Source organism: Oxyura jamaicensis, chromosome 2, assembly GCF_011077185.1.
Source record: "Oxyura jamaicensis isolate SHBP4307 breed ruddy duck chromosome 2, BPBGC_Ojam_1.0, whole genome shotgun sequence".
In the NCBI taxonomy this organism is placed as follows: domain Eukaryota; kingdom Metazoa; phylum Chordata; class Aves; order Anseriformes; family Anatidae; genus Oxyura; species Oxyura jamaicensis.
In genome coordinates, this window is record NC_048894.1 from 117,836,538 (window position 1) to 117,860,984 (window position 24,447).

Consider the following 24,447-nt stretch of genomic DNA (forward strand, 5'->3'; position numbering starts at 1 on the left):
TATGGAAAATATTACATGACAGGCAGTAACTTTAACAAAAGATCAAACAAGACCTGTTGGTAAGGCAGCATTCACGGGAGCCTTCAGTCAAACAGAGGATGCCATAGCTGCTCTTTTAATCAAGTCGGGTGAGACTGCTCTAAACTGACAAAGTAAGTTTAACTAGGTCAAATTCTGCTTGCTGGAAAGATCAGACATACACATCAAAAAAAGTTCAAAGTGTATCATTTCATGAGAAGGATGATATAGTTTCTTTTAACTTATCTCTCTTTCCTGGAAAGATACCTCATTAAGAGCTGGAAGACAGCCTGAACACTCATGCTTTACAGCAGACAATATATTCTATTATCCTGCAAGAAAGAGATACACTGAAATTAAAGGGGAGACAAAACTCTATTGGTTTGGGGAGACAAAACTCTATTGGTTTGGGCAGTTCTATGGCTAACATCAGACCATTAAAAGAAAAAGTAGTGATTTCTAAACTTACTTTCCATGTGCCATAACATCTAAGCAATACTTTTGCATTACAACATCTGATGTTTGCAATGCCCATCCTTCCTTAAAAATCTTCAACATTTTTCCTTTGTTTTAGATTTGAGCTTACACTCAACACCAGTGGCAGAATGCTCGTCCCCAGGTATCCTGAGAGGATCTCTTCAAAAATACAGAACACCTCCACTAAACCACATTATTCTGAGGGTGTTTAATGTCGGATTTAATTGAAGGGGGAAAAAAAAAAGAGCAAAACAAAAACCCACCCACACAGAAGACAGGTTTTTAACTATATTTCATTACTATGTACTTGATAATTATGCGCAAACTTTTCTCAGGGCAAATGTGAATTACATCAAAATGTTACAATGGAGATGCTGTTAGAGGACTTGGAGGAGAAAACAAAGATATTGACACAAGATATTATTTATAATTCATAAAGTAAAAAAGTCCCACAAAGTCAATTTATCCTAGCTTGAAAATAAGCATGGCTGGTTTGCCTTGGCATTTACCTAACCGCAGGATATCATTAAGCTGTAGCAACTTTCCAGTTCACTGGTATTTTCTTCAATGTCTGCTCTTTACAAACCAGTAACTCCCACCGAACACACATACTGTTAAGGACTGCTCTTTCCATGAGCCTGCTAAGTAGTATTAAAATTGTATGGGCTCCTTCAGCCAACGTATTGTGCTTTGCACAGACCTTTGCATTCCGAAGTAATTAGCACAATACAGATAGAAAAAAAAAATGTATAGCCCCAAACAATTCTACTATATAGATTAAAACCGATCACACAAACATCACGCATTCCTCATGATTAAAAAGAATAGCTGAAACAGAAACAGCGATCAGTGATCGTCTATCTCAATGTCATTTTTAAACAAGTTTGTTCTAAACAGTACTTGAGAGCACACACAAGTATTCTGCCTTAAATGGTATCAGTACTATATTAGTAATAAAAAAAATCTATACCAATCCCAAATCTTTTTAAATGTTTTAAAAAAAAAAGTCAAGACTAGCGATGATCTACCAAAAGAGAAGCTAATACATGCATAAAGAGAAGCTAGTACATGCATAAAAATGTACTTAAGGAGGTGGAACTCCTGGGGTTTATTTATATGGATGAATACTAATAATCTGTTTCCAAAGACATGTATTTGAACAGTAATACAACCATTGTACAGAATTTTTTGGAGACGTCATGCTGATGAATTTAAGTTCTACCTCAGCAGGTATAGGTTACAAGTTTCTAAATTGAAACTCATGTATGTCATCACAACACAAGTGGAATCCTGAACTCTGGATTAAAAAAAAAAAAAAAAAAAAGACACTTCCATGGCAATACCTGAGAAGTGCAAAATGGCTTCAAAATGGGATTCACAAAAGCCAAGGTCACTGAGCAACGACTGACCTTCTGTTTAGTGGTAGTCAAAAGAGTCAGGACAAAATAATTTTAAACCCCAACATTGTCCTGTGCGTGTTAACAGAATTACGTATCAGGAGTTGCCTTCCAGCTAAGGATCCAGAAGCTAGAAGTGCTTTCTGAGCAGCAGGAACCTAAAGCCTTTCAAAGAAAAACCTGAAGACGGCACTTCTTAAATGCCTTTTGTCACTCCAATTTTAAGAGGAATAAGCCTGGGAGAAGTGAAGCACCTGTTGCACAGATGTGCATTCAAAGCTCACTGCTGAGCACGTTCATTTTTGGACTCGGGTAAACAAGAAGAGATTTTAGGCACCTATGGTTTCTTTTGGATCTACTTCTTGGACTTCACCCTTCTCCTGCAAGAAAGAAACTGTCCTCTTTACTGCAAAGACCAAGAGTGAAGCTGTGAGGTAACATGAGCTGAAACAAACGTTTTATATGAACTCCTGCTGGATACACCTACAACGAAGAAAGCAGTATTGCAGTTCTAGCTCTTTTAATAAAGTCCAGATGTAATTTGGTAAGTACAGAAAGATAATTACCATATTTTCCTCAAATAGGGATTTTCTTGCATGTCACAGATGTGCATAAAGATTAAAGGACAAGCAGCATGAGGAAGCTTATGCAAACCAATTTGTGCCTGTCCTTTATATATTTTTGAACATATATATTTTGCTTTGAACAGAAACAGAAATTTAGGTCTTGTCACCCAATTGGCAATTCTTTTTAACATAATTTTTTTGGACTTGTTCCTTTAGAAATGCACCCAAACACAGCACTGTCCAAAGCACTGATATTAAACAGCTGTGATTAGTTTGCTGCTCTCTTAAACATTTTTTTTTAAATAATCAATTATGCATCTAAACTTCCGAAGAAGCATTCTTGCCAAAGGACCTTCACATAGGCTGAAAATAAACCCATTCTGCTAATAGAAAAATAAATGTTTTCCAGATTAAGGCTGTGTTATCAAGTAAGTACAATTAAACATGTTTTTATACAAAATTATGGAAGAAACTTTGAAATGCTGAAAAATGTTCTGCCTAAAAGTGTTTAGATCCATAACCAGACTTCGTTTTAAGCATTTTTCCTTTGAACAGAAAAGCCACTTTTTCTTCCTTGAACGAACTGACTGAACAAGTTTGCTCTATGAAGTATTTACCAAACACTTCTTGTCCCGGAAAGATCAGGAGCTGTCACATTATTTCAAACTCGTGTTAAGACTGCCTCCATCATGCAAAAACCACCCCTCAAAATTCGTTTCCTTTACAGTCAAAGGATGTATTCTCCAGGGACTGCATGTACTCTCCCCCCAGCCTTCCCCACATGTTCTGTGTACACTGTCAGGATGGACCTCCTCAGCCCCAGGCTTTGATAAATGAGATAACACAGACCTAGGTATAGCGTGAGATCTCCATCTCTTCTAAAGATGTTGACATGTTTCTGTGGAGAGTGCATTGGAAAGTACTTCTAACCATGCGCACTGTTAAAAAGCAGGCTGTAGCAGAACAGTATTTCTATCATCCCACATATGGAAAAGGTCGTAGCTTTAAAAATTTATTCTTGCCTGCAGGTCTATGATTTACATCAGATATTCAACATCTCAAAATTCAGTTCATGAACAAAATTAATGCCATTCATATGACGTGAATATAATATTAATTTCCCGGCCATTTTATCTTGTCATGAATTGGTCAGCTTGGTGTCAGCAGGACAGGCCAACAAAAATGGCTTTGCTTAAATACAACATCTAAAGCAAAGTTGGTTTTCAAGCACAATAAGGAAAAGTGAACAACCAAATCCGATTTCACTGACTATTTTAAGATATTCCTAGAAATAATACCTACTGATAACATCTAAAATACATGCTTTGGGCAATAAAACAAATTGCATTGATCAAAGCTGGTTGCATAAACAAGCTTAACCAATCATCACAAAAGAGGTTATCACATCCATTAATAAAGCTCCAAAACCCATGACCACAAATTTAGCCCAAGTTAAGAACTAGTATGTACACACCAGAGATTTAGTTAGCAAGCAGGTTCAACGTAATTAAATTTAGTCAGATACCTTGTCTCTTTGCAAAATTAGTGAATACAGCAGCAAGAAGCAAATTCCCGTCTTACAACTGAGCAAATGTGGAGAGGTAAAATACGTATCGGAAGAAGGTGTATGTTTCAGAATATAATATATATATATATAACATATATATATTATATAATATACACACACACACATACAGTAAGTACATCATTCACATAGAAAAAAAAAACAAACTGATTACCAAAATATTTAATTGGTAAAATTTTAATGTCAACTTACTTATAAAAATGAAAAAATATTTTAACATTCACCATTACAATTGAGCAACCTGGCCCTACCGACTATTAGCTATAGGAAGGCATTTAAGGAAATGATGGTTGTGTCAAAACAAAGGCTAACTTCAGGCATGTATGCTGCTTTGAAAAAAAAAAAAAAAAAAGAAAAAAAAAGAAAAGAAAAACAACTCATTTGCAGGAAGCTAGATGCTTAGCCTAGTTTTTAAAGCTAATTACAAAATCCACTTTCATACTGGTCCAGATGTCTTGACAATTTCTTCTTCTAACAGAACTGTCAAAAGAAAAGAAACTTTTTAAATCTTCATACAGCGTATTTCTAAATCCTTGCAAGAAGAAACAGTAATATGACTGTTACATATCCATAGTTAGGATATGGAAATTACTTGTTATAGCATTTGCTTATATAATACAAACATTCCTTCACTCAAGCATTTTATACAGAGACTTCCATAGCTGCCACTTTACAAAGGGTTTTAAGGACAAATGCACTTTTTCTACATGATGCATCAAACAACTTCTAAGCTTCATAAATTATTTAGGTATCTCGGAGCACAGATTTGAACTGTATTCAGTAATAAGATGCATAAAAGAAGATGCATAAAAGATTTATTATGCTGTAATCTTAATGTATGCTGTGCAACATGGTTCTGCAGAGCTGCAGCATTCTTAATATAGAAGACTAACAAAATGAAGATGTCTTGTTTCACATTGCATGCTATCACATCTTAAGTACTGAATTTTAAAGGCTTTCATCCCAATAACATATTTCTCCACTTTATTGGACTACCATTGCTCCTTAGAAGTTTTTTGATTTTTTTTGTTTTATATTCCCATTTCCTGAACTTAAAAAAAATAAAAATTTAAAGCAAATTATCACTGTCCTACACTTAATCTGACACAGGAACAAGGCAAGAGTCATCTCTTTTTTATCCCCGTTCTTTTTAAAGTAAAAAAATAAAAAGGAAAAAAAAGCAACATAAGGTGTAAAAAGGCCTATTCCACCCATCAAACCAGAGATTAAAAATGGTGGGAATATCTTTGGGTGAAGAATGGGAAAACACAGTGACTAACTTGCCACTTTTCTGTATGGCAAAGCATAGTACCTAAATGTCACAAGGTCTAAACCAATATCCTAATTTTTCTAGCCACCCACAGCCAATCACTTCACTTGTGTGTTCTCAACACCTTCAGTCACAGTTTTCCAACCTAACACTATTTCACAATATCAACATATAGCATCATTAATGAATTAAGAAACAACCACAAATCAACAAAAACTCAACTGTCATTTACTGTAAAACAGAAAATTAAGCACAGCCCGGCTGTCTACTATCAGATATGCAGAACAGTCTAATAGTCTTACCTTCCATCTGTTTCCACATTCATTACAGACAACAAATGTTGTCATAGGTTCATCAGCACTGCGTGTTTGAACCTTTGGCAAAGGCAAGAGCCAGAACAGAAAAGGAAAATTAGTATGTTCAACTTTTGTTAGCATGTGTTCAACGCAAAGGTTGAAAATCAAAGTGTAACGTTAAGTAAATACGTTTGGATTAAGAATGTAAGTTAACTTTTTGTACCCACTGAGGACTTTTTGTTTGTTTGTTTGGACTGCAAAGTGATCATAAACCTATGCTTTGACAGATTTAGAAGCACTTGTTCATATAATTCTAGGACAAAAAACTGCAGTAAAGCAGTTCAACTTTACATATATTTACTGATACAAAAACTTAAGAGTCTCCTGATAGAAACACAGCTTTGTTTAAAGCAACTAGCACACAATACTAAATTATAAACATAGCTGATCCTGTGATCAAAATTACACACCCTGCAGCACTGCTAAGCAAATCAAAGCACTTGTTGTGAATGTATTAAAATAGAAAAAGGTTGTAGGAACAACTGAAAATCAGGGCTTAAAATTATTCAAATGGCAGGTTATATACATGTATTCACTCCCTCTGTTAAAAAAAAAAAACATTTATACATTACCACCAGTAAATTAGTTCTCATCCACATAAAATCAGATTATTAAATGTAATCAGAAGAATTAGCAAAAAATCAACATTGCAAAGAAACTGGCATTTCAGGCTATATAAATACTCAGATTTAAATGCAATCTTTAGTAAATTAATACAAAAAACATTCTTAGTGTAAAAACATCTAAGTAGATCCAACTGTCTCCATGTATTCTGTAAATTGTTAGTATTTTGTTAAATCTTCATTTTGTAATTAAAACTTTTTTTCTCTGACAACGTTTAGATGTATAGGACTTTAGCTTTGAAGAAGGAAAATGAACAGTCTCAATAGCCACATACCTGGGTATACGTACAGTTCTTCTTTTTGCACTTGCCACATGTAAACAGATCAGTTTGGGTACCTCCTGTTTTAGCCATCTGGTGCTCTCTGATAGCTTCTTTGGTCAGATTTTTGCGCATTTCTTTCAGCTCGTCACTTGCCATTTCCTGTTACGGACAAATTGCAGAGAGTTTACTAGGAGTTTTTGTTTTAAAGAAATCATTACTAACATGAAAACCATATAATTCTAAATGCACATACCATTTCTTATATAGAATCCATGAATAACTGCTCTATTAAGGGGCAAAGTAATTCTACAAAGCATTGCTTTTACAAAACTTAAGTTGGAACGTTTCAAAGAACACAAGCTACAAAAGGTTTAATATTTTTTTTAATGCAGTTGAAATTCAAACACCTAGAAATAATTATATGCAAACACATTTCTGAAGTTCAGAAGTATAACAGATACAGGGTAGGAGAGGATTTAAAAGGTCTCTTGAGGTAAGGAAAAAGGTCCTCTCCCTAGATTAGATCTTTGCATAACTATCTCATTGACCTACAGATGATAGTGACTGTAGGAAGAATTTACACCATCTTGAATATTTCCATATTTGTACTGAGAAATACAACTCAGCCATAACTTATCACAAGTTACCAGAAGTCCAAAATCTTGGTATTTCTCATTTAACCTTGGAAGTATGCTTCCCAAGCTAAAAATTGTATGCCTCATCAAGTACACACTTCAAAACTGCTAAATTGTACATTCCCTTATTATTGTACACCGCTACAAACCCTCTGTTAGATGTACAATAGGCACATCCCTTGTCGTAATGACAAACCTTGTGTCAAGCCTGGATGCCAGGCAGTAACTCACAGAAAAACAAGAGTCCAAAAATCTGCTACGAAATCAATGCTATCAGGAACACAGGAGGGAAACAGAGAGGAACAGAAGTGTTTTTCCTCATAAAAAACACAATGATCATTTTTCAGACAGACACAGGATCTGGTTTTAGATAAAATGTTTTTCCATCTGAAAAAAGAAAAAAAATCATATTCTAGATTTAATACTTTTCTGTTAGCTTGAGAGCCTGGATTGCCAGAGACCATGTTTCCTTTTCAGAGTGACTTCTACAGAATATGATTCTAAATAAAGGCTCAGACCGGATTTCTAGTTGTGCTGCAGCACTGTCACTGTAGGACAACGTGAACTGTAATCCCTATTACTAATTATCTGTCACCTCATAAGAATTAAATAACACTCAAAGAAACTTGTAACTTATTTTACTCAGACATTTCTTCCTCATTCAAGGCAACGTATCGAAATCATGTAAATATAAATAGACATTAATTTATCATCAGTAACCTATTCCTATTGCAGTCAATAAAGAAACTACAAGTTTAATGGTGATGGTTGATGTATGTCACAGCAAAGCCAGACAATGCTCTTCTACTGCAACATAAATTTGTGGATGCTTTTCCCAAGTTCCTGGCAAAACAGAGATATTAAACCAGCGCCTACACTCAATAGTGGTAGCTCTACTCAAATAGAGGTGTCTCATAACACTGCACAAACAAGCCTCCTTCTTTAATTAATCGCATAACAACTTCTTCTAGTAAGTTTTCCTTGACTTTAAGCATTTTGTTAGGTAAGATTATGTAAAAGTAAACTTTGGTTTGCATAGAACTTCACACATACAGCGAGTTTCAAAATACTAACTGAAGAGCTGACATTCACTGTGTTTGTTGTTGCTGTTGTTGTTTGTTTTTCCCCCTTTTCAAAAAAAGTTCTAATGTGCAGGATCTCAACAATGTATAGTAATCAAAAGTGCACAGCAGAAGTTGTTCCATTTTTCTTCAATTAAGTTTTATTCTACAACCCATCTACATGTGGAATGCAAATCTTGTATCAACACGGCTTCACTTTAGAAATCACCTTTATGATATAATAGGTTATTTTAGCCATTACATTTAAAATCTTAATCCAATAAATTAATTAAAACAAAGAATGGGCACTGCTTAACATGAAATGTATTTTTGTGCATATTTACAAACACAAGCATAGAATAGAAAAACTCAAAATATGCATTTAACTTATGGCTCTTTACACATTCCTTATCAGCCTCCATTTGCCCTGGCCTTGATGTAAAGCTTTATAAAAAGCTATTTTTTTAGATCAAAACTACTCATGATTTTCATTACTTGATTATAAATTTAATTTCTTCTCAGACTCCGTGATATTCCTTTATACCTGATTGTGGCCAGTGTAAGGAGGGTGGGAAGTAACAGAATCCAAGCAGAACTTCAAAACTGAAATCAGATGTTAACCATGCTTTTATTTTCCTTTCCTATAACATCTAATTTTTTACTTCAGACTTCCCAGATTTGTTTTGATTTATAAATATAAAGACAGTGAGCATCTGAACAGGAATTTCTATTGAAGTGTTCAAAATGTTCTTTCAATAACATACATTTAATTTGATTCAAAGGGCAATTCTCCGAGCTTCTCTACCCCATCCTTGATGTTGTCTTTCTATTTACTGCAAAGAGTTTCCTTCAAAATCATTTGAGGTAATCTGTCAAATTTGAGGTAAGCTATAAATCAACACTGAAGATGCCGAAAGGAGAGGGACTGATTTTTACCACAGTGTTATCTCATGCACAGGGGCATAACAGCAGAGATTAGTATTTGAAAAATAAATCGCAAGACAGGCTTACACAGGTGGTGTCACATGACTTGGTTAACAGCTTGAAGTCACTAGCCAGATACATTTATTTAATTCTTCCTGAACTTAAAATATCACTGATACAACATGTAACCTCTCAAGAACTGCCCAATATTCTGTTTCTGATAATTTGCAAAAGACAGCTTACCTGTCTCCTGACTCACAATCAGATGTTTAGGAACCATTTACACGGTTAACATTTTCATTTGCTCTGCACCAGTAAAGCCCTGTATAATTCAAACTGTGAAAGCCACAAACATGCCATAGCCTCTCAAAAGTACAAAGAGCTTGTATTAATTGCTTCTGTGGCCAGGACATAAGTCCAATAGGGAAACAATTCAAGACATATGCTTTACTTACCTCTGCTGTCATTTTGGCAAACTTGTCAGGAGGTATGTTCCCACATAACACATTTTTCCTTAGGTTTGGATTCTTTGCATCCTTGAGATTTGCTATCCTACTTCGTACCCTATTTTTGTATTTCATATCAGTGTTTTTTAATTCCTGAAAAATTGGTGCTTTGGATTTAAGGAACAAAACATTAACAAGTAAAACAGAGCACTATAGAATATTATTTTCTGGGGGCAATCTTTTAAAACCAAGTCCTTCCCCCCACCTCCAAACAACTGTTACTTTCCTGTTCAACAAAGCAAACATTAGTTCATGTCCTGCCAAAGCATAATCGTAATTTAGCACACCATTTGAAAAATGTGAAATTCTCAAAAGTCAGCCATAAACTTAAGTCCAGATCCTCAACCTCATCCTGAGGATGAATTAATTTCTGTATAAAAAGAACAAAAATCATACCAAAAAAAAAAAAAAAAAAACTGCAAGTTTTAAGGTATGTGGTTTAGGCTGTGGTATTTTTTTTAAAATGCTGAATTTCTGAACTGATGTGTTGAACACAGTTTGCTTGGTTTTGTCCTAAGTTAAATAAAATACTCACTATATAGATCAAATAAACTATTCTTTTAAATTATCAATGTTCTCTTATCCTAATGCACCCAGATGCACAACAAAGGATATCTTCTTCAATCTGAGAACCCAGCTCTTCCTCATCAGCACCAATAGCAATGTAATCATCTGAGCAAAACAAAAAATAAAATATTAATTATTAGCACTCTATGATCTCAGCAGTATTTTATATCACTGAGCGCCCATTCGAAACATCAAAATAGAACAAACAATGAAACAACCACAATGAATTTTCTTTATGATACATAAAGTTTAATTTTCTAAAAACTTAATATTTTGACTCTTTATTTTGAAGAAAAATAAGTGAAATGAAGAACAATAAAAGATTAAAAAAGGAGAATAGCCTTATATCTTTCACACACAAAAATTTGTCTAGTTGCAAACACAAGTAGCAATAAAAACCACTTTGCTATACAGAAGAAAAAAAAAAAAAAAGTCTTCTATTAGGCTTGTCATCTACCCATGTCCAAAGTGCATCTGTGCATAAAATAGATTATTATAAAAAGAAAATATTCCTCATCGGGTTTTATCAGTTCTTTCAGTCCACACAACAAAAGCCATCCAATGTTTTGCAAGCATGCAAGAGATGGATTTCATTAGAAATGCTGCCATTAAATAACAAACGATATTATTATTTAAAAATTGCAGAGCTACAAAGGGTCATAAAACATGCAAATTAGAAGAAATAAACCATAGCAATCTTGGTAACATGAAAAGAATTCTTGGAAACCTAGATAAAATTCCAACTTCATATAATTATGAAAACTAAGATGCTATATGCAACTTTCTGGTTACAAATGTTTTTAAAGTCTATGAACTACTGATACAGAGGACTTTGATTACTGATGGAATTTACAAGAATTAAAAGTAAAGAACAGAACAGTGAAAAGAGTAAAAAAGATTACTTCAGAAGTCTGCTCACACTGTGTCAGCTTCCCCTAAGCTAAGAACAGAGAAAGAGGAGGTGGGTCATACGTTCTGGTAGAAGAGAAGGACCCACAAGAAAGAATTCAGGTCATTCTAAGGAGCCCAACTTTTTATTTGCGTATCATTCAATTTGCCAGTTTAAAGACACCCAAGTGTACATGATGGGAAAAGAAAAAAAAAAAACACGACATACACACACAAAAAACCCACAACAGTACAGTCAAGTAATTTATAGATGCCCTTAAGGCATGAAAACTGAACAATGCAGGAATCTTACTGTGATTTTATCAATAAAACTCCAACGTTAAATCAAAACAGAAAGGCAGCCTTCAAAAACTGGAATCTGAAGGTTCACAGGACCTTTGGAGTAAGAAAGGCAGTTGCATATAAAGTGTCACTCTCAGTCGCAGATAAGATGAAAAATAGCAGCTTCCATTAAAAGATTCAAATGAGGCATTACAGAGGAAATAACTTCCTGAAAAGAAGGTCTACTCTAGGTAAGATATCAGTTGAACAGAAGCTACAAAACGTCCCATAGCACCAGCAACCAAAAAGTATTTCAATACATATCCATATTGCCAAGCTTAACCAGTTACTTGCAGCTTGGGTGAACTGGCCTACAGGTATGTACATACAATTGGACATAAAAAATGCAATAAACAAGGGCAGGAGAAGAACAGAGTGGGAAGGACTGAAATGAAAAAGCAAATAGTTAAACTTGGAAATATAGTCTACAAAGCTCACCTCCTGTTCTGAGAGCTGCAGAGAGCATTTCTCTACATTTCACTCGTACAGAATCTGAAGTGCTTGGAGCTCGAGGAAAAGAAGGGATGAAAGAATTTGAGGGAGCACTACCCTCCTCCTTCCTGCTGCTGGAATTGCTACTTGAACTGCTAGAAAAAGACAAAAAGAAAACTAGTATTAAATATTTTTTCCCTTCTTCAGATGACTTTGTTCTAGGGCAAAACACAGATCTTTTGCTACATCCGTTGATGATATTGAAAAAAAAAAGAGAGTAGACAGGTCACTTTCTAAAAGCTATTTATAGCTCTAGAGGCAGTAAAATTTTAAAACGTCTTTAGAATGTTAGCCAGGGTATTTCACACAAGAGAGACAGCAGGTATTCCATTCCATTATGTAGTACGTAAGTTTTAACTCTCAGTTCTCTACATTAACATGAAACCACTTTTTATTCATGCAACTTTGCTTTATAAAACAGTGAAGAAATACCATTCTAATGTTCAGTCTGCAGTGAGTGCACTGCATTCACTCTACTTAGTGTGCTGAAGTGATACTATGGTTTAAGGTCACTTTTGCAAACTGTAAAACAGTTTTCAATTCACATTGGGACAAAAGATTGGAAGTTAAATTCCAATTTGAAAATGGCTCTTGTAAATAGATTCACTATAAACAGGAATACAGAAAAAGTAGACTTGTTGACACTATTTTGCAAATGCTCATTAGCTCCTCAAGTGTCATTTACATGGGCTCATCTTTCTGACAACAGACATTTTGTCTTTATTAAAAAAGGTGTAGAACAAGACTGTTTATTAAACATAAAAGCTAACAGACAAAAGAAGCATTCCAAACCTCTAGTATATGTAATTACCACAAAGTCGTAACTGAAAGTTGTTTAACGGTTCTCAAAGCTCAGTGCTAGGATTGAGAGAAGAAAGTATTTGACAGATAAAACAGATTAAATAAACAAACAATAACTAGTCTGGCCACATCTTGACCTGTGTCTTTTTGTTGTTGTTGTTTTGTTTTTTTAGTATGACAGCAGCTATCTCTAATATGACAAATTTGGGCCAAAGTTTAAATATATATATACAGACTGGTTGATTTTGCAGGTTAAAGCCAATTTATACTGAGTGAAATTATTTGTCTTCAAGAACTAAGTACCTTTCTTCTCTTGCTTCAGGGCTGTTTTGTGAGGAAGATGCAGGCTCCTTTTTCTTTTCTTCAGAATCTTTATCAGTTGAAGGTCCATCTGGGAATACAAAACATGAGAAACTTTTACTCCATAACTGATTTAAAACAGTGGCAGAGTATCTTTGATGGTTTCTTCTGAACCAGTTAGAAATGCTATCAGCTCCCACTCTCTGATTTGACCTTCTTGCTGAAACAGCTTTCTACGCTCAACACCCTCACCAACCCAGCAAATGAAATATATGCTAACACTTAGATACTTCAGGTCAAGACCAGTATGTGCTTAAAATGACAGTGAAGACATGATGAAAATGTAAACTTTTATGATTTATTTTTGCCAATTCTACTGCATGAGATACACAATAACTTCTTAAACAGAGACTTCATTAAGTCTCTGAAGTTCATCTTCCATGTTTTAAATATGAGTTCCTATTAAATGCATGTCATTCTGTTCGATTATGTTCGCAGTTTCACATTCTCTTCAATTAATATTTAAAACACTGAATGAAAGGAACTGTAAGGTAAAAGCTACCTATGGCTGCCAAAAAAATATAAAGATTTTGAAGTTTTACAGATGTGCACACAGTATTTTTGTGATAGCTCTTAGAATATTGTTTAAAAAGATGTAAAGTTACCTTTCCCACACAGGATGCATTTAATGATGATAACATCACAGAAAATAAGAACAGTCTTTTATTAAAAAGGGCAATCACAACATTTATCTTCAGCCTAGTGAACACCTCTTTATTGTAAAGAGCAATTCAGAGTGGCTAAATCAAGCTCCAGCTTTAACTTGCTTTCAGAAAGGTTGACTCTCTCCACTAGTCAGAGAGAAAGATTCATGTCACCCACCTAAAGTTAGATTTTGTTAATTCCTCTCTCTGAGCCCTCATAAATCTGGCATTATATGTCTAACTCTACAGACCGTTAATATTTTGATTACAAACTTCTTTAAAAAGAACTAAAATCAGATCAAAATAGGGAAATCTGATAAGGCTCAGTCATTCCTGCAAAGATACGCCAAACCAGGTATCTACACCTTTGCTTAAGCATCTAAAAGTACCCTCATTTCCAAAGGAACCCCATCCCCATATATCTCGTGGGAACTTAGTGGTATAGATCACAGATTCAGGTCTCTTACTCAAGCACCTTAAGCACACATCTAGTATTCTTCCTCCAGCTGCCTCAAAAAATAGATGCCTACAAAAGAGTAAGGGAACCAGGCAAATACACAAAATACTTCTCCAGAATATTGCCCCAGACTTCAAGACCTTAAAACTTTAAAGATTTCCTCACTAAAAATCACTAAGTAAGCAAATGAGGCTATAAGCTGAATGGACCATAGACGTTTTCTGCTATGACACCCAAGGTGCACAGAGAAAGGAAACAAAACCCATTTTAACATGCATATTGACACGACTACTCTCTATGGCAACAAACACCAAATATACAATTCAAAAAATATTCTATATAGGTATGCTATCTCATTTACCCTCACCTTAAGTACATTATCATTATTGTCAGAGGTTTTAAGATAAACTGACAGATCAGCAGGTATCCTAGGGTAAGCATTCACCCCAAGCCTCAGGACACAGAAGTATTAGAACGAGTCCAGAGGAGGGCCACAAAGGTGACGCTGGAGCACCTCTCCTACAGGGACAGGCTGAGAGAGCTTGGACTGTTCAGCCTGGAGAAAAGAAGGCTCCAGGGAGACCTTATAGCAGCTTTCCACTCCCTGACTATTTGTCAGGGAGTGTAGTGACAGGACAAGGGGGAACAGCTTTAAACTGAAAAAAGGGGAGGTTTAGAGCAGATATAAGGAAGAAATTCTTCACTCAGAGAGTGGTGAGGCACTGGCACAGGCTGCCCAGAGAAGCTGTGGATGCCTCATCCCTGGAGGTTTTCAAGGCCAGGCTGGATGGGGGCTTGGGCAACCTGGTCTGGTGGGAGGTGTCCCTGTCCATGGCAGGGAGGTTGGAACTGGGTGATCTTCAAGGTCCCTTCCAACCCAAACTATGACTATGCTATGGTTCTGTGATTTGTGAACATTTATTGATACACTGATTGCTTCTTTCATTTATGAAGGGCAGAGTATATGTGAGGCACAGTGGTAAAGTAAGAGGGGCTCTTTCTATACCTGCAGACCAGTCTAACCAAGTACGTCTCAAACCAACATCAAACTTCACCAGTCGAGACAACTGGACCATCCTCAACAAATATGCATTCAAAACTGCACTACCTTTAATTACTTAGAGAAGAGTTGACACAGATTTCATAGAAATCTTTTCTTAGAAATCTTTTATTCATTTCTGTTTAGTCCAGCTTCAGTAATCTGAAAATAAAGTTAACAATATTCTCCACTCAGTAGAAATACTCTAAGCCATTCACTCTTATGGCCATATATTGGAAAGTACCAAGGACGGGGGATTCAGTGTCAAGCAGTATTTATTCTTAAATTCACACATGAGCAAGGACACTTTATTTTATTAAATACTGTACTGACAAAAGAATAATATGCAATTAACAGCTTGCTAGACAGCATTTCAACTGTCCTTTGGGGAGAGGACAAAAAAGTTAACCTTGAGAGACTAAAGTCTCTTCTAATTAGCTTATTTTACATTCAATGGTCAGACTCAAGAGCAAAGGGAGAATGACAGCTAGTGGGAACTACGGACAACCACAGAAATTCTAACAAAGAGGGAAAAACAGCCTTTCTGTGTAAGACATTTAAGAATTCAAATGAGAACATGATTCATGTCAGGAAATCTATAGAAGCAGAAAAATATTTAGAGAATTTAAATTATAATTCTATGTTCCTTTAAAGAGGCATGATTATTTTTTTAAACCATTCAGCTATTAAAACTTACCCAAATTTCTTTTTTTCAGAAACAAATTGAAATTGTCATCACTTTTAGGAGTGAAAAGCATAATTTTAGTTTTAGCTGCTGCAGCTTCAAAAGGCCTTAAAAAGTCTTTTCTTTTCCTTGCTTAAGTAACATAAAGTAATTTATAGTAATGCCCAGTTAACAGGAGGTTAGTGAATGGGACTCCAATCTATAAGAATTGAAGGAAGAAGGACCTAGGGAATAACAGGTCTGTCAGTCTGACCTTGGTACCAGGGAAGGTCGTGCAGACCATCTTGTATGCCTTTACACGGCACATATGGGACAACTGTGCCCAGTGATCAGATGCAGCCAGCATGAATTTATGAAAGGCAGGTACTGCTTGACTAACCTGATCTCCTATGACAAAATGACCTTCTTAGTACACGAGGGAAAAGCTGTGGATGTTATTTACCTGAATTTCAGTAAAGTATTTGACAGTATCCCACAGTATTCTGTGAGAAACCAGCTGCTCACGGCTTGGACAGGTATACATATTGCTGGCTGAAGGACTGCCTGGATGGCCAGGCTCAGAGTCATAGTGAAAGGAGTTCAACCCAGACAGCGGCTGGTCACCAGTGGCATCCCCCAGGGCTCAGTATTGGGGCCAGTTTTGTTCAACATTTTTATTGATAATCTGGATGAGTGCACCCTCAGCAAGTCTGCAGACAACAACACGTTAGGCAGGACTGCTTGAGGGTAGGAAGGCTGTGCATCGGGACTGGCCGCATCCAATCACACAATATTCAAAAAGGCTGAATGCCAGGTCCTGCACTTGGGTCATAACAACCCCATGTGGTGGTATAGGCTTGGGGAAGAGTGGCTGGAAAGCTGCCCAGCAGAAAGGGACCTGGGGATGCTGGTCAACAGCCAGCAGTGGTGGCCAAGAAGGCCAATGGCATCCTGGTTCGCATCAGAAATAGTATGGCCAGGAGGTCAAGGGAAGTGATTGTCCCCTTGCACATGGCACCAGTGAGATTGCACCTTGAATACTGTGCTCAGTTCTGGGCCCCTCGCTAAAGGAAGGATATGGAATTGCCTGAGCATGCACAATAAAGTTGGTGAAGGGACTAGAAAACAATAGTTATGAGGAGCTGCTAAGTGAGCTGTAGAAGAAGAGGGTGAGGGGAGATATCATCGCTCTCTACAACTACCTGGAAGGAGGTTGCAGTGAGGCGAGTGTCAGACTCTCTTCTCATGTGACTAGTGATAGGACATGAAGAAATGGCCTCAAGTTATGCCAGGGAGGTTTAGATCGGCTATTAGGGAGAACTTCATGGAGAGGGCGGTCAAGCATTGGAACAGGCTGCTCAGGGAAGCAGTGGAGTCCCCAGTCCTGGAGGTATGTGAGAGATGTTTAAACATGGCGCTGCAGAACGCTGTTTAGTGATGGGACTTGATGACCTTGAAGGTTTTTTCCAACTGAAATGATTCTATAGCTCATACTTGATATGTAAATTAAGAGATGTTCTAAAACTCTTTTTGCACTTGATATCCTATAAAGACACGTACTGTTCTTACCTATAGTAAACACTATTCTTGAACACTCTTAGATTGTAATTTAGGAACTTGTTTTGTCAATAACAATTTTTTTGAACACAATCAGTACGTTTTCAGGTCTCTTGAACAACCTTATCTAATGACAGCATTAACATACCTGTATGATAGTCCTAGACTGTACCAGCTTGTTCCAGCAGAATCAAAACCAGATTTGAAATAACAGAAGATAGTATGCACAAATTCCACTGAGTAATACACTTCTGTGTAGTCTGGCTGGCATTATCTTAAAAACATTAAGCACTTATTAAGTATGACTAAGCAATTTTAGTTTAAGATACATGTATATATATTGAAACCGGCATTTCAAAATGCTCTTGGACCCATTTTTAGTTTGTTTTTGTGTGTTGTTTTTTTTTTTCTTCCCCCTACTGGGAATATACGATCAGACTTGTGCTTACTGAAGAGTATTGTCCAATCATTCTTGATTTTCAGTCCAGATCACAAGCTTACTGAAGTTAAGTTTACTTAGTTAAAGATCTGGACTTTTTTTTTATACTGTATACTCTTAGAATTCAGTAAGTAATTATTTGTGATAGAGGATGTTAAATTCCTTAGAGATTTTTTTAATGAGGATAACTTCATAAATACCCTCATAACCTAAGTGATGATAACCTAAGCCTACACATAGGTATCTGTATAACGTACTCTACTTACTCAACTACTTGGCAAAACAATAACCACTTGCAAATTCCACGTTATGACTTAACAGTATTTCATTCTGAGAACTGAATTTGCTTCTTCATCTAAATTGTGACCAACTAGTCTGTGTGGTTTAACGTTTTTATAACATCTGAAAGCAATCTTTCACTGTAGCTCACACAGTGACTCACTTCAGACAATGCCTGTGAGCCCTCTGCTGGGCAGCTTCTGACCCTGCTGAAAAACCATTTGTAACCTGCCATGGTTCCAGGCGAGCCATAAATATCTGTTAACACTCTGGTGATTCACAACCTTATTTTGATTTCTTCTCTGTTTCCCATGCATCCTTAAAACACAAGTTCCAAAAGCATTCAACTTAGATAGTACATGCACCCTGAGCAGTCAAAGATTCTTTCCTAAATTCAAAATGTCATTTATAAAAATAACTCACAAAGACTTCAGATCTCTGAGTACAATGCTTGGTACGATTAACAGCTGTCCGCTTCTGTTGCCATCTTTGATCCATACCATTTTACATGCACTATAAACAGCACAATCGAAACTGATTTCTCAAGCAGTTCAACATATGGCATTTCGTATTCTTCTGAGAAAGTCAAAACTAATGATAAAACAGAATAAGAGTACTTTGTAAGATTCCCACCCATGCTTCATGCAGCCCAGATACCCTATCTTCCAGAGTTATGACACTAAGTTCTAATGAATACTGAGCAGTGAAATAAGAGGTGAAACATTTAACCTACTATGCTTTATTATATGGTCTACACAGGAGAATTTAACTACATCAGTTTTTAATATAAGCATTGCTGTATTTTCCAAATTTATTTGATTTTATATAATAAATGCACAATCACCACTGTAGCAAACCTAGCACCATAATGTACATAGAGCAGTATCTTCCCCTGTAACAAAAATCAGAGAATGAATAAAGGTCACATTCCCTCTGCCCCAAGAACATACTCAGTTCTGACTGTTGTCAAATATTTGCTATTTACATTCCAGTTCCTCACATTTGACATCACCTGATGAAAGCAGTCTTAAGGCAGATTTCAGAATTATCTTAAAGCAATCTGAATGTAGCAACCATCAAAAGCAGCAGTCCCACCTTTCCCCAGCTGCATGTTACTGCCTCAGTCCCTGTGCAGGAATCAGTAACTGCAAAATGGCTGGATCAAGAATCTGATACAGTTGAGATAAAATCCAGAAGAACAAAATGTTTAGTTTACAACTGGTCAGTTCCCACCTCTGACCCTTCTGTATAGCCACTTGAGCACTAGTCTTAGCATAGGAAAGAACAAGAAGGCACCTCTGCAAAAGGGAGGTCAAGACCACCTCTTTCAGCAGCAGCCTACACTCAGATAGACCTACCATCATCATCAGACATCAGAGTCCTACTCCAGACTTCTAGAGCAAGACCACCCTCAGAGGTTGAGGAATGTGTTTCACATGTGTCCTGTGTTTCACAATGTTTAAACAGCTAAGTATCAGTCAGCTATAGGTAATAATATATTAAAACAAGTTTGACTGACTGACTGAAATTATGTTTAAAATAATGAAACAGAAACCTTTTTCTACTGTCTTAACCAATAAATTGCAATTCCTTTGCTCAAGGAACAATGACACCCAGAACACTTAGCCCCTGCAAAATGCAGTATCTGGGAGAATTCCCAAAAGCTGAGAATTCTGTGGAAAACACTATTTCTTCTGCTTTGTTGCCTAAAATAAGTTGCACTATCAAAAATCTAAAAACCAAAACAACAATACAAAAAAAAAAAAAAAAAAAAAAAAGTGTGACGGGGCTTTTTTTTCTTTTCTTTTTTAAATTGTTTATTACGTATTTCTTACTTAGATGTGTAACTTGAGAGCTAGCTCCCTCAGTCCAGCTGCTGCTTTCAAGTATTTAGAGGAGGTCAAGTTAATATGCAAGTCTGTTGCTACTTTTCCATATCTTACCATTTTTATGCATCACATAGTTGGACTTCAAGATTTAAGTGGAAATTTAATCTGAAGTACATGATTTCTAATTTTTACCAGTGACTTCTGATCAGATCCTTTATAAAGTATGCATTTAATTTATAAAATAAGTCAGTATGATTTTAAAAGTATTTAGGTAATACTCAATATGCTGATAAAATGTAATTACTCCTACTAGCCTAATGAGCGTTATCTAGCATTTTAATGGTAGGTTAAAAAATCTCTGTGGTATAGAAGCTGTTCCTTCTTATTAGGATACCTAAGTTGTAGAAGATTAGTTGAAGATTATGAGAACTGTCACAATTTGTCCGTATTTACATGTATATACTGGCAAATGGATATAAAGTCATTTTTACAACATTTACAAAAGGAATAATAACATATTTGATAAAATACTTCATAATTGCTAAAATGAGGCTGACTGGGATAAAATGAGACTAACAGATTTGACAAAATGAGGCTGACTGAGGCTACCCCTGAAATGGCAGCCAGGTATTTAACATATTTTTCTAGACAGAACATCAAATATTTAGATCAGGAGAAAATAATAAAAAACTGTTCCCTATTTCAAAATTTTAAGCTTCCTAAAGCTTAGTTTATCTAAAATGGGATCCAAATAAATGAAATTGAGTACTACAGTGTTATGAGCAAAAATAACTGAAAGATACAGCTTCAGATTAGTGTGTTTTCAAATACATTAGAATTAAGTGCTACAAGGTATCCTTGAATAACCATCTGTTAACAAAAAAGGTTTTAATAACTGTATTCATTGCTGTGGTGGAAATTAAACAAAAAGTATTAACTCATTAATCAGTAAGTTATTTAAAACTATTAAGGTTTTAGAGAAATATGTACCATCTGTAAGTTATAACAGAATTTTAAAGGTGTTGTTTTTTAAACTGTTTTTTCTCTTCACATGTCACTTTATAACCAAACTTCAAAGTTTCTACATTCACGAGTTTTGCACAAACTCTTCTATCTGTTATATTTGACAAAGGAAATTGTCAAGAAAAGGTTCGTTAGTTTTTAGTACTGCAGCAGAGTCACTCTAGCTCAACAGCAGGCAATGAGACTTCAGAAATGAGTCATGTTGCAGAAGTCGGTTTCCTACTGTTTGTCAGCCCTAATCAAAGTATATTAACTTTGTTTCTGAATACATTTTCACAGTAATGCACTGGTGATAGTCAAAGAGATTTAAAAAAAAAAAATACCTTCACACAAATAGTTTCAATACTTAAGTAGGAACACAAGTATATCTGAAGCAAGGAAGTGGAAGGATTTGCATCAAATCTGCATATAGCTGAAACAGTAAAACAACAACTAAAAAAAATAAAAGTTTGTGTCACCATACCTAACAGTTTCTTCCAAGACTTGATCAGAGATTTTGCTAAAGATGTAACTTCTTCATCTGTGCTTTGCTTGCGTATTGCATTCACTGACATTCCAATTCTGGTAGACTGCAACAGAAATAAAAACATACGCTATGAAGGGTGACATGAAGATAATTAAACAAATTTATATAAAGTTGTATTTGGACATCTTTTTTTTTTTCAAAAAAAAACACAGAACTATTTTTGTTTTTAAGAATATTAGGATGAAATGCTGCAAACCTTTACAGAACTTACTTTAAGAACATCTACATTTTACAATGAAGTACAACAACAGTTACATTTGTATACAAACACGGAAGTTTGGGGGTAAAGAGGAGTCATCAGAAGATTCCTTTTCCCAAATCATTTCCAAAAAAACTCTACAGAACTACTTACCTAAACTAAGTATGGCATTCAAAACATCTAACAAAGTGAAAACCTTATATAAATTTTAATGTTACAAAAATATTTTAGCAAAGGTTCTAACCTCAAAATCTTATTTTTGTTTGAAGCAGTGACTGTATTTATATTTCGGCATGAGCAGAAGTTAGCTAACTGCTTCAGTAACTTCGTATTCTTAGAACTCCCATTTACTGGCTGTGAAAGAAGCTGTAGTATTAGTTGGGAGTGACCATGTTTTAGGTTCCTAGCAATTTTAGCAATATTGAGATTCCTTAAAATCTTAAGCACAGAGGTTTCTGCTTTTAGGTAGAAAAAGTAAGAGCTGCTCACGCTTTCTGAAAATGCCACGCTGGTTACAGGCTTTAAAACTTTGGCACTACTGCCACCTACAGGGTGAAGATGAGATTTATTAACAATCCATTCCTTTTAAGAATTATTTTTTTTCCTTTTAAGAGCTATAATTTATGTCCTCGTGAACATTAGATTTAGATTAACAGCAACAGAAGTTTCACTTCAGAGTATTTCCAGCTAACATGTTAATATAATTATTTCCACACTTTTAGTTTTTGGAAAGGAATAAAGCATTTAACAATACAAATAAGCATTTTACTACGATTTTATATATTTTGATTGATGAGTAAATTTTCTGGATTGTTCTTAAGATGCTCAGCTTTGCTGCATTTACTATTTGGCAGACTCGTTAAATATAATTTATTCTATGTACTTTTGAACTGGTTTGTCATAGATGTCTTATCCTTTAAAGGAAAACAAATCTTTGTGTTACACTAGAAATGGAAATGATTTGTTCCTGTAAATTACTCCTTACAGCCCACACAAAACACCTCTTTGTGCACCACGGATGTGCTAAATGACTGGAAATGTACTGAAATATTCAGCAGCTATTTCAGCAAAGGAAGCATATCAAAATCTCAGGTCTGAGCACCAGTTCTAAACATATTTTAGACTAAAGAAAACAGATGGCTACTCACTTGTATGAAAGATTTTTTCAGGATGGACTCTGCACACTCAGACTAACAGAAAACACCAACTAGATGCAGCAGCTCTTCCTCTCCCTTTCACTTTTCCCCTTCTGTGGTTGAGCACTGAGGACAGGCCAAGGACTTCACTTACAGGTTGACACTTTGCATTTCTTCCTCTACTTTTGACTGTATGCTCTTTTCATGATATGCTTTAGCATCACACATCACACAAAGGCCTAACCAGAGCAGTACTGACCAACTGCCTTGACATGTTAAATATATACTCTGGACATTATGTTCAGACAATAAAAATAACATACATTTGGACATCCATAAAGTACTCGTCATATCTGAATGAGAAAAAAATGTACCTACAAAAAAATAAAAATAATAATAATAAAAAAAAACTTGCCGATAACTGGGTATAACTATGGCCTACTTTTATCACAAGTGGGGAAGACACCAACCTACATATTAAAGTAGCAAAACTCAAGTAAAACTCAAAATTATTTTTTCCTTTGATCACACGAGCAGAACCTATGATAGTAACTGTCTAAACTCTCAGCTTTGTTAAGGTAGTATGGAAACTAACTTCCAAATGACCATACTTCAATTACAAATCAGCTTTAGTCTTCCAGCCTAAGAAACTGTTACTGTGAGAGCCACTTTAAGTGGAAGATTGGTATTTTTGTCTAGTCCAATTTAACCTGTGAAATTGAATTATCTCCGTGCCAGTTTATAAACATGCAGGTATCTTCACGGATCATTCTTCACTTCAAGTTCCCAAATACTTCTCATTTGCTTTTCTTTAAGAGGTTTAGACTCGAGTAAACATCTGTTTTCACCTCCACAGCATTCAACCTGTAGGCCAAACAGCCTTTACATGGTATGAACAACAGTCATCACAAGTAACCTATATGTGAACCCAAAACAAAGCATATAGTGGCAGCTACTCTGCTCTAAAATAGACTAAAGGACCAAGATAAAAGGAACAGAGCTTGGGAAGAAAGGCAACCACTGAAGCAAGCACAGGTGTTACCAACATTAAATTGTATGAAAGTACTAGGACAGAGAATTTGTGAGCACTTGGACCAAAAGAGAGCCAAATTCAGTCCTGGAGAATAACCACCTCCAACCTCCCAGGTCTCCACAACTTGCCAATGTACTGGCAAGTCATTAACAAGGACTATGTATCATGGCTTACTTCTGCACAGGGGTGTGTGCATGTGTGCGCACAATTTCCAGTAAAACCTGTTGGTTAAAATAAAGACTGTCTCTCTTTAGCTGCAGCACTACCCACAATTAGCATCAGAAAAACAACGTCTTTAATACTGTGCAGCTGCTAAACAGATTTGTAATTCTGATCACCACATAAATCACGTGCTACAAAGGCTACTGGCTCCTTGCATAGCTCAGCTCAACAGCTGCTAAGGAAGCACATCGCCTTGTTCACATATAACTTGTTAGATATGACAGATTATTGGATGTAATAACTTCATTTTTCTGTGACAGAAGTCAGGT

At 35.8% G+C, this 24,447-nt stretch overlaps 1 protein-coding gene and 2 long non-coding RNA genes across 3 annotated transcripts in view; 1 reads left to right on the forward strand and 2 right to left on the reverse strand.

The window, feature by feature from the left end:
- Positions 1–4,202: 4,202 nt before the first annotated feature.
- Positions 4,203–24,447, reverse strand: part of TCEA1 (transcription elongation factor A1) — a 28,469-nt gene continuing 8,224 nt past the window's right edge. Inside the window, exons 3-10 of the mRNA XM_035318162.1 lie at positions 21,526–21,631; positions 13,075–13,162; positions 11,917–12,065; positions 10,297–10,353; positions 9,631–9,785; positions 6,568–6,714; positions 5,616–5,687; positions 4,203–4,523 (exon numbers count right to left, since the gene is read on the reverse strand). Of these exons, the coding sequence (XP_035174053.1) occupies positions 4,515–4,523; positions 5,616–5,687; positions 6,568–6,714; positions 9,631–9,785; positions 10,297–10,353; positions 11,917–12,065; positions 13,075–13,162; positions 21,526–21,631 (783 nt within the window). The 3' untranslated portion in view covers positions 4,203–4,514. The remainder of the gene's footprint in view (positions 4,524–5,615; positions 5,688–6,567; positions 6,715–9,630; positions 9,786–10,296; positions 10,354–11,916; positions 12,066–13,074; positions 13,163–21,525; positions 21,632–24,447) is intronic.
- On the forward strand, positions 5,687–22,856 carry LOC118162157. Its single transcript, XR_004748320.1, has 3 exons — positions 5,687–5,910; positions 21,020–21,025; positions 22,846–22,856. It is a non-coding gene; the product is annotated as an uncharacterized LOC118162157 (long non-coding RNA).
- Positions 15,978–19,982, reverse strand: LOC118162156. The gene is made up of 2 exons (XR_004748319.1): positions 18,634–19,982; positions 15,978–17,766 (listed from the first exon to the last, which is right to left on the reverse strand). It is a non-coding gene; the product is annotated as an uncharacterized LOC118162156 (long non-coding RNA).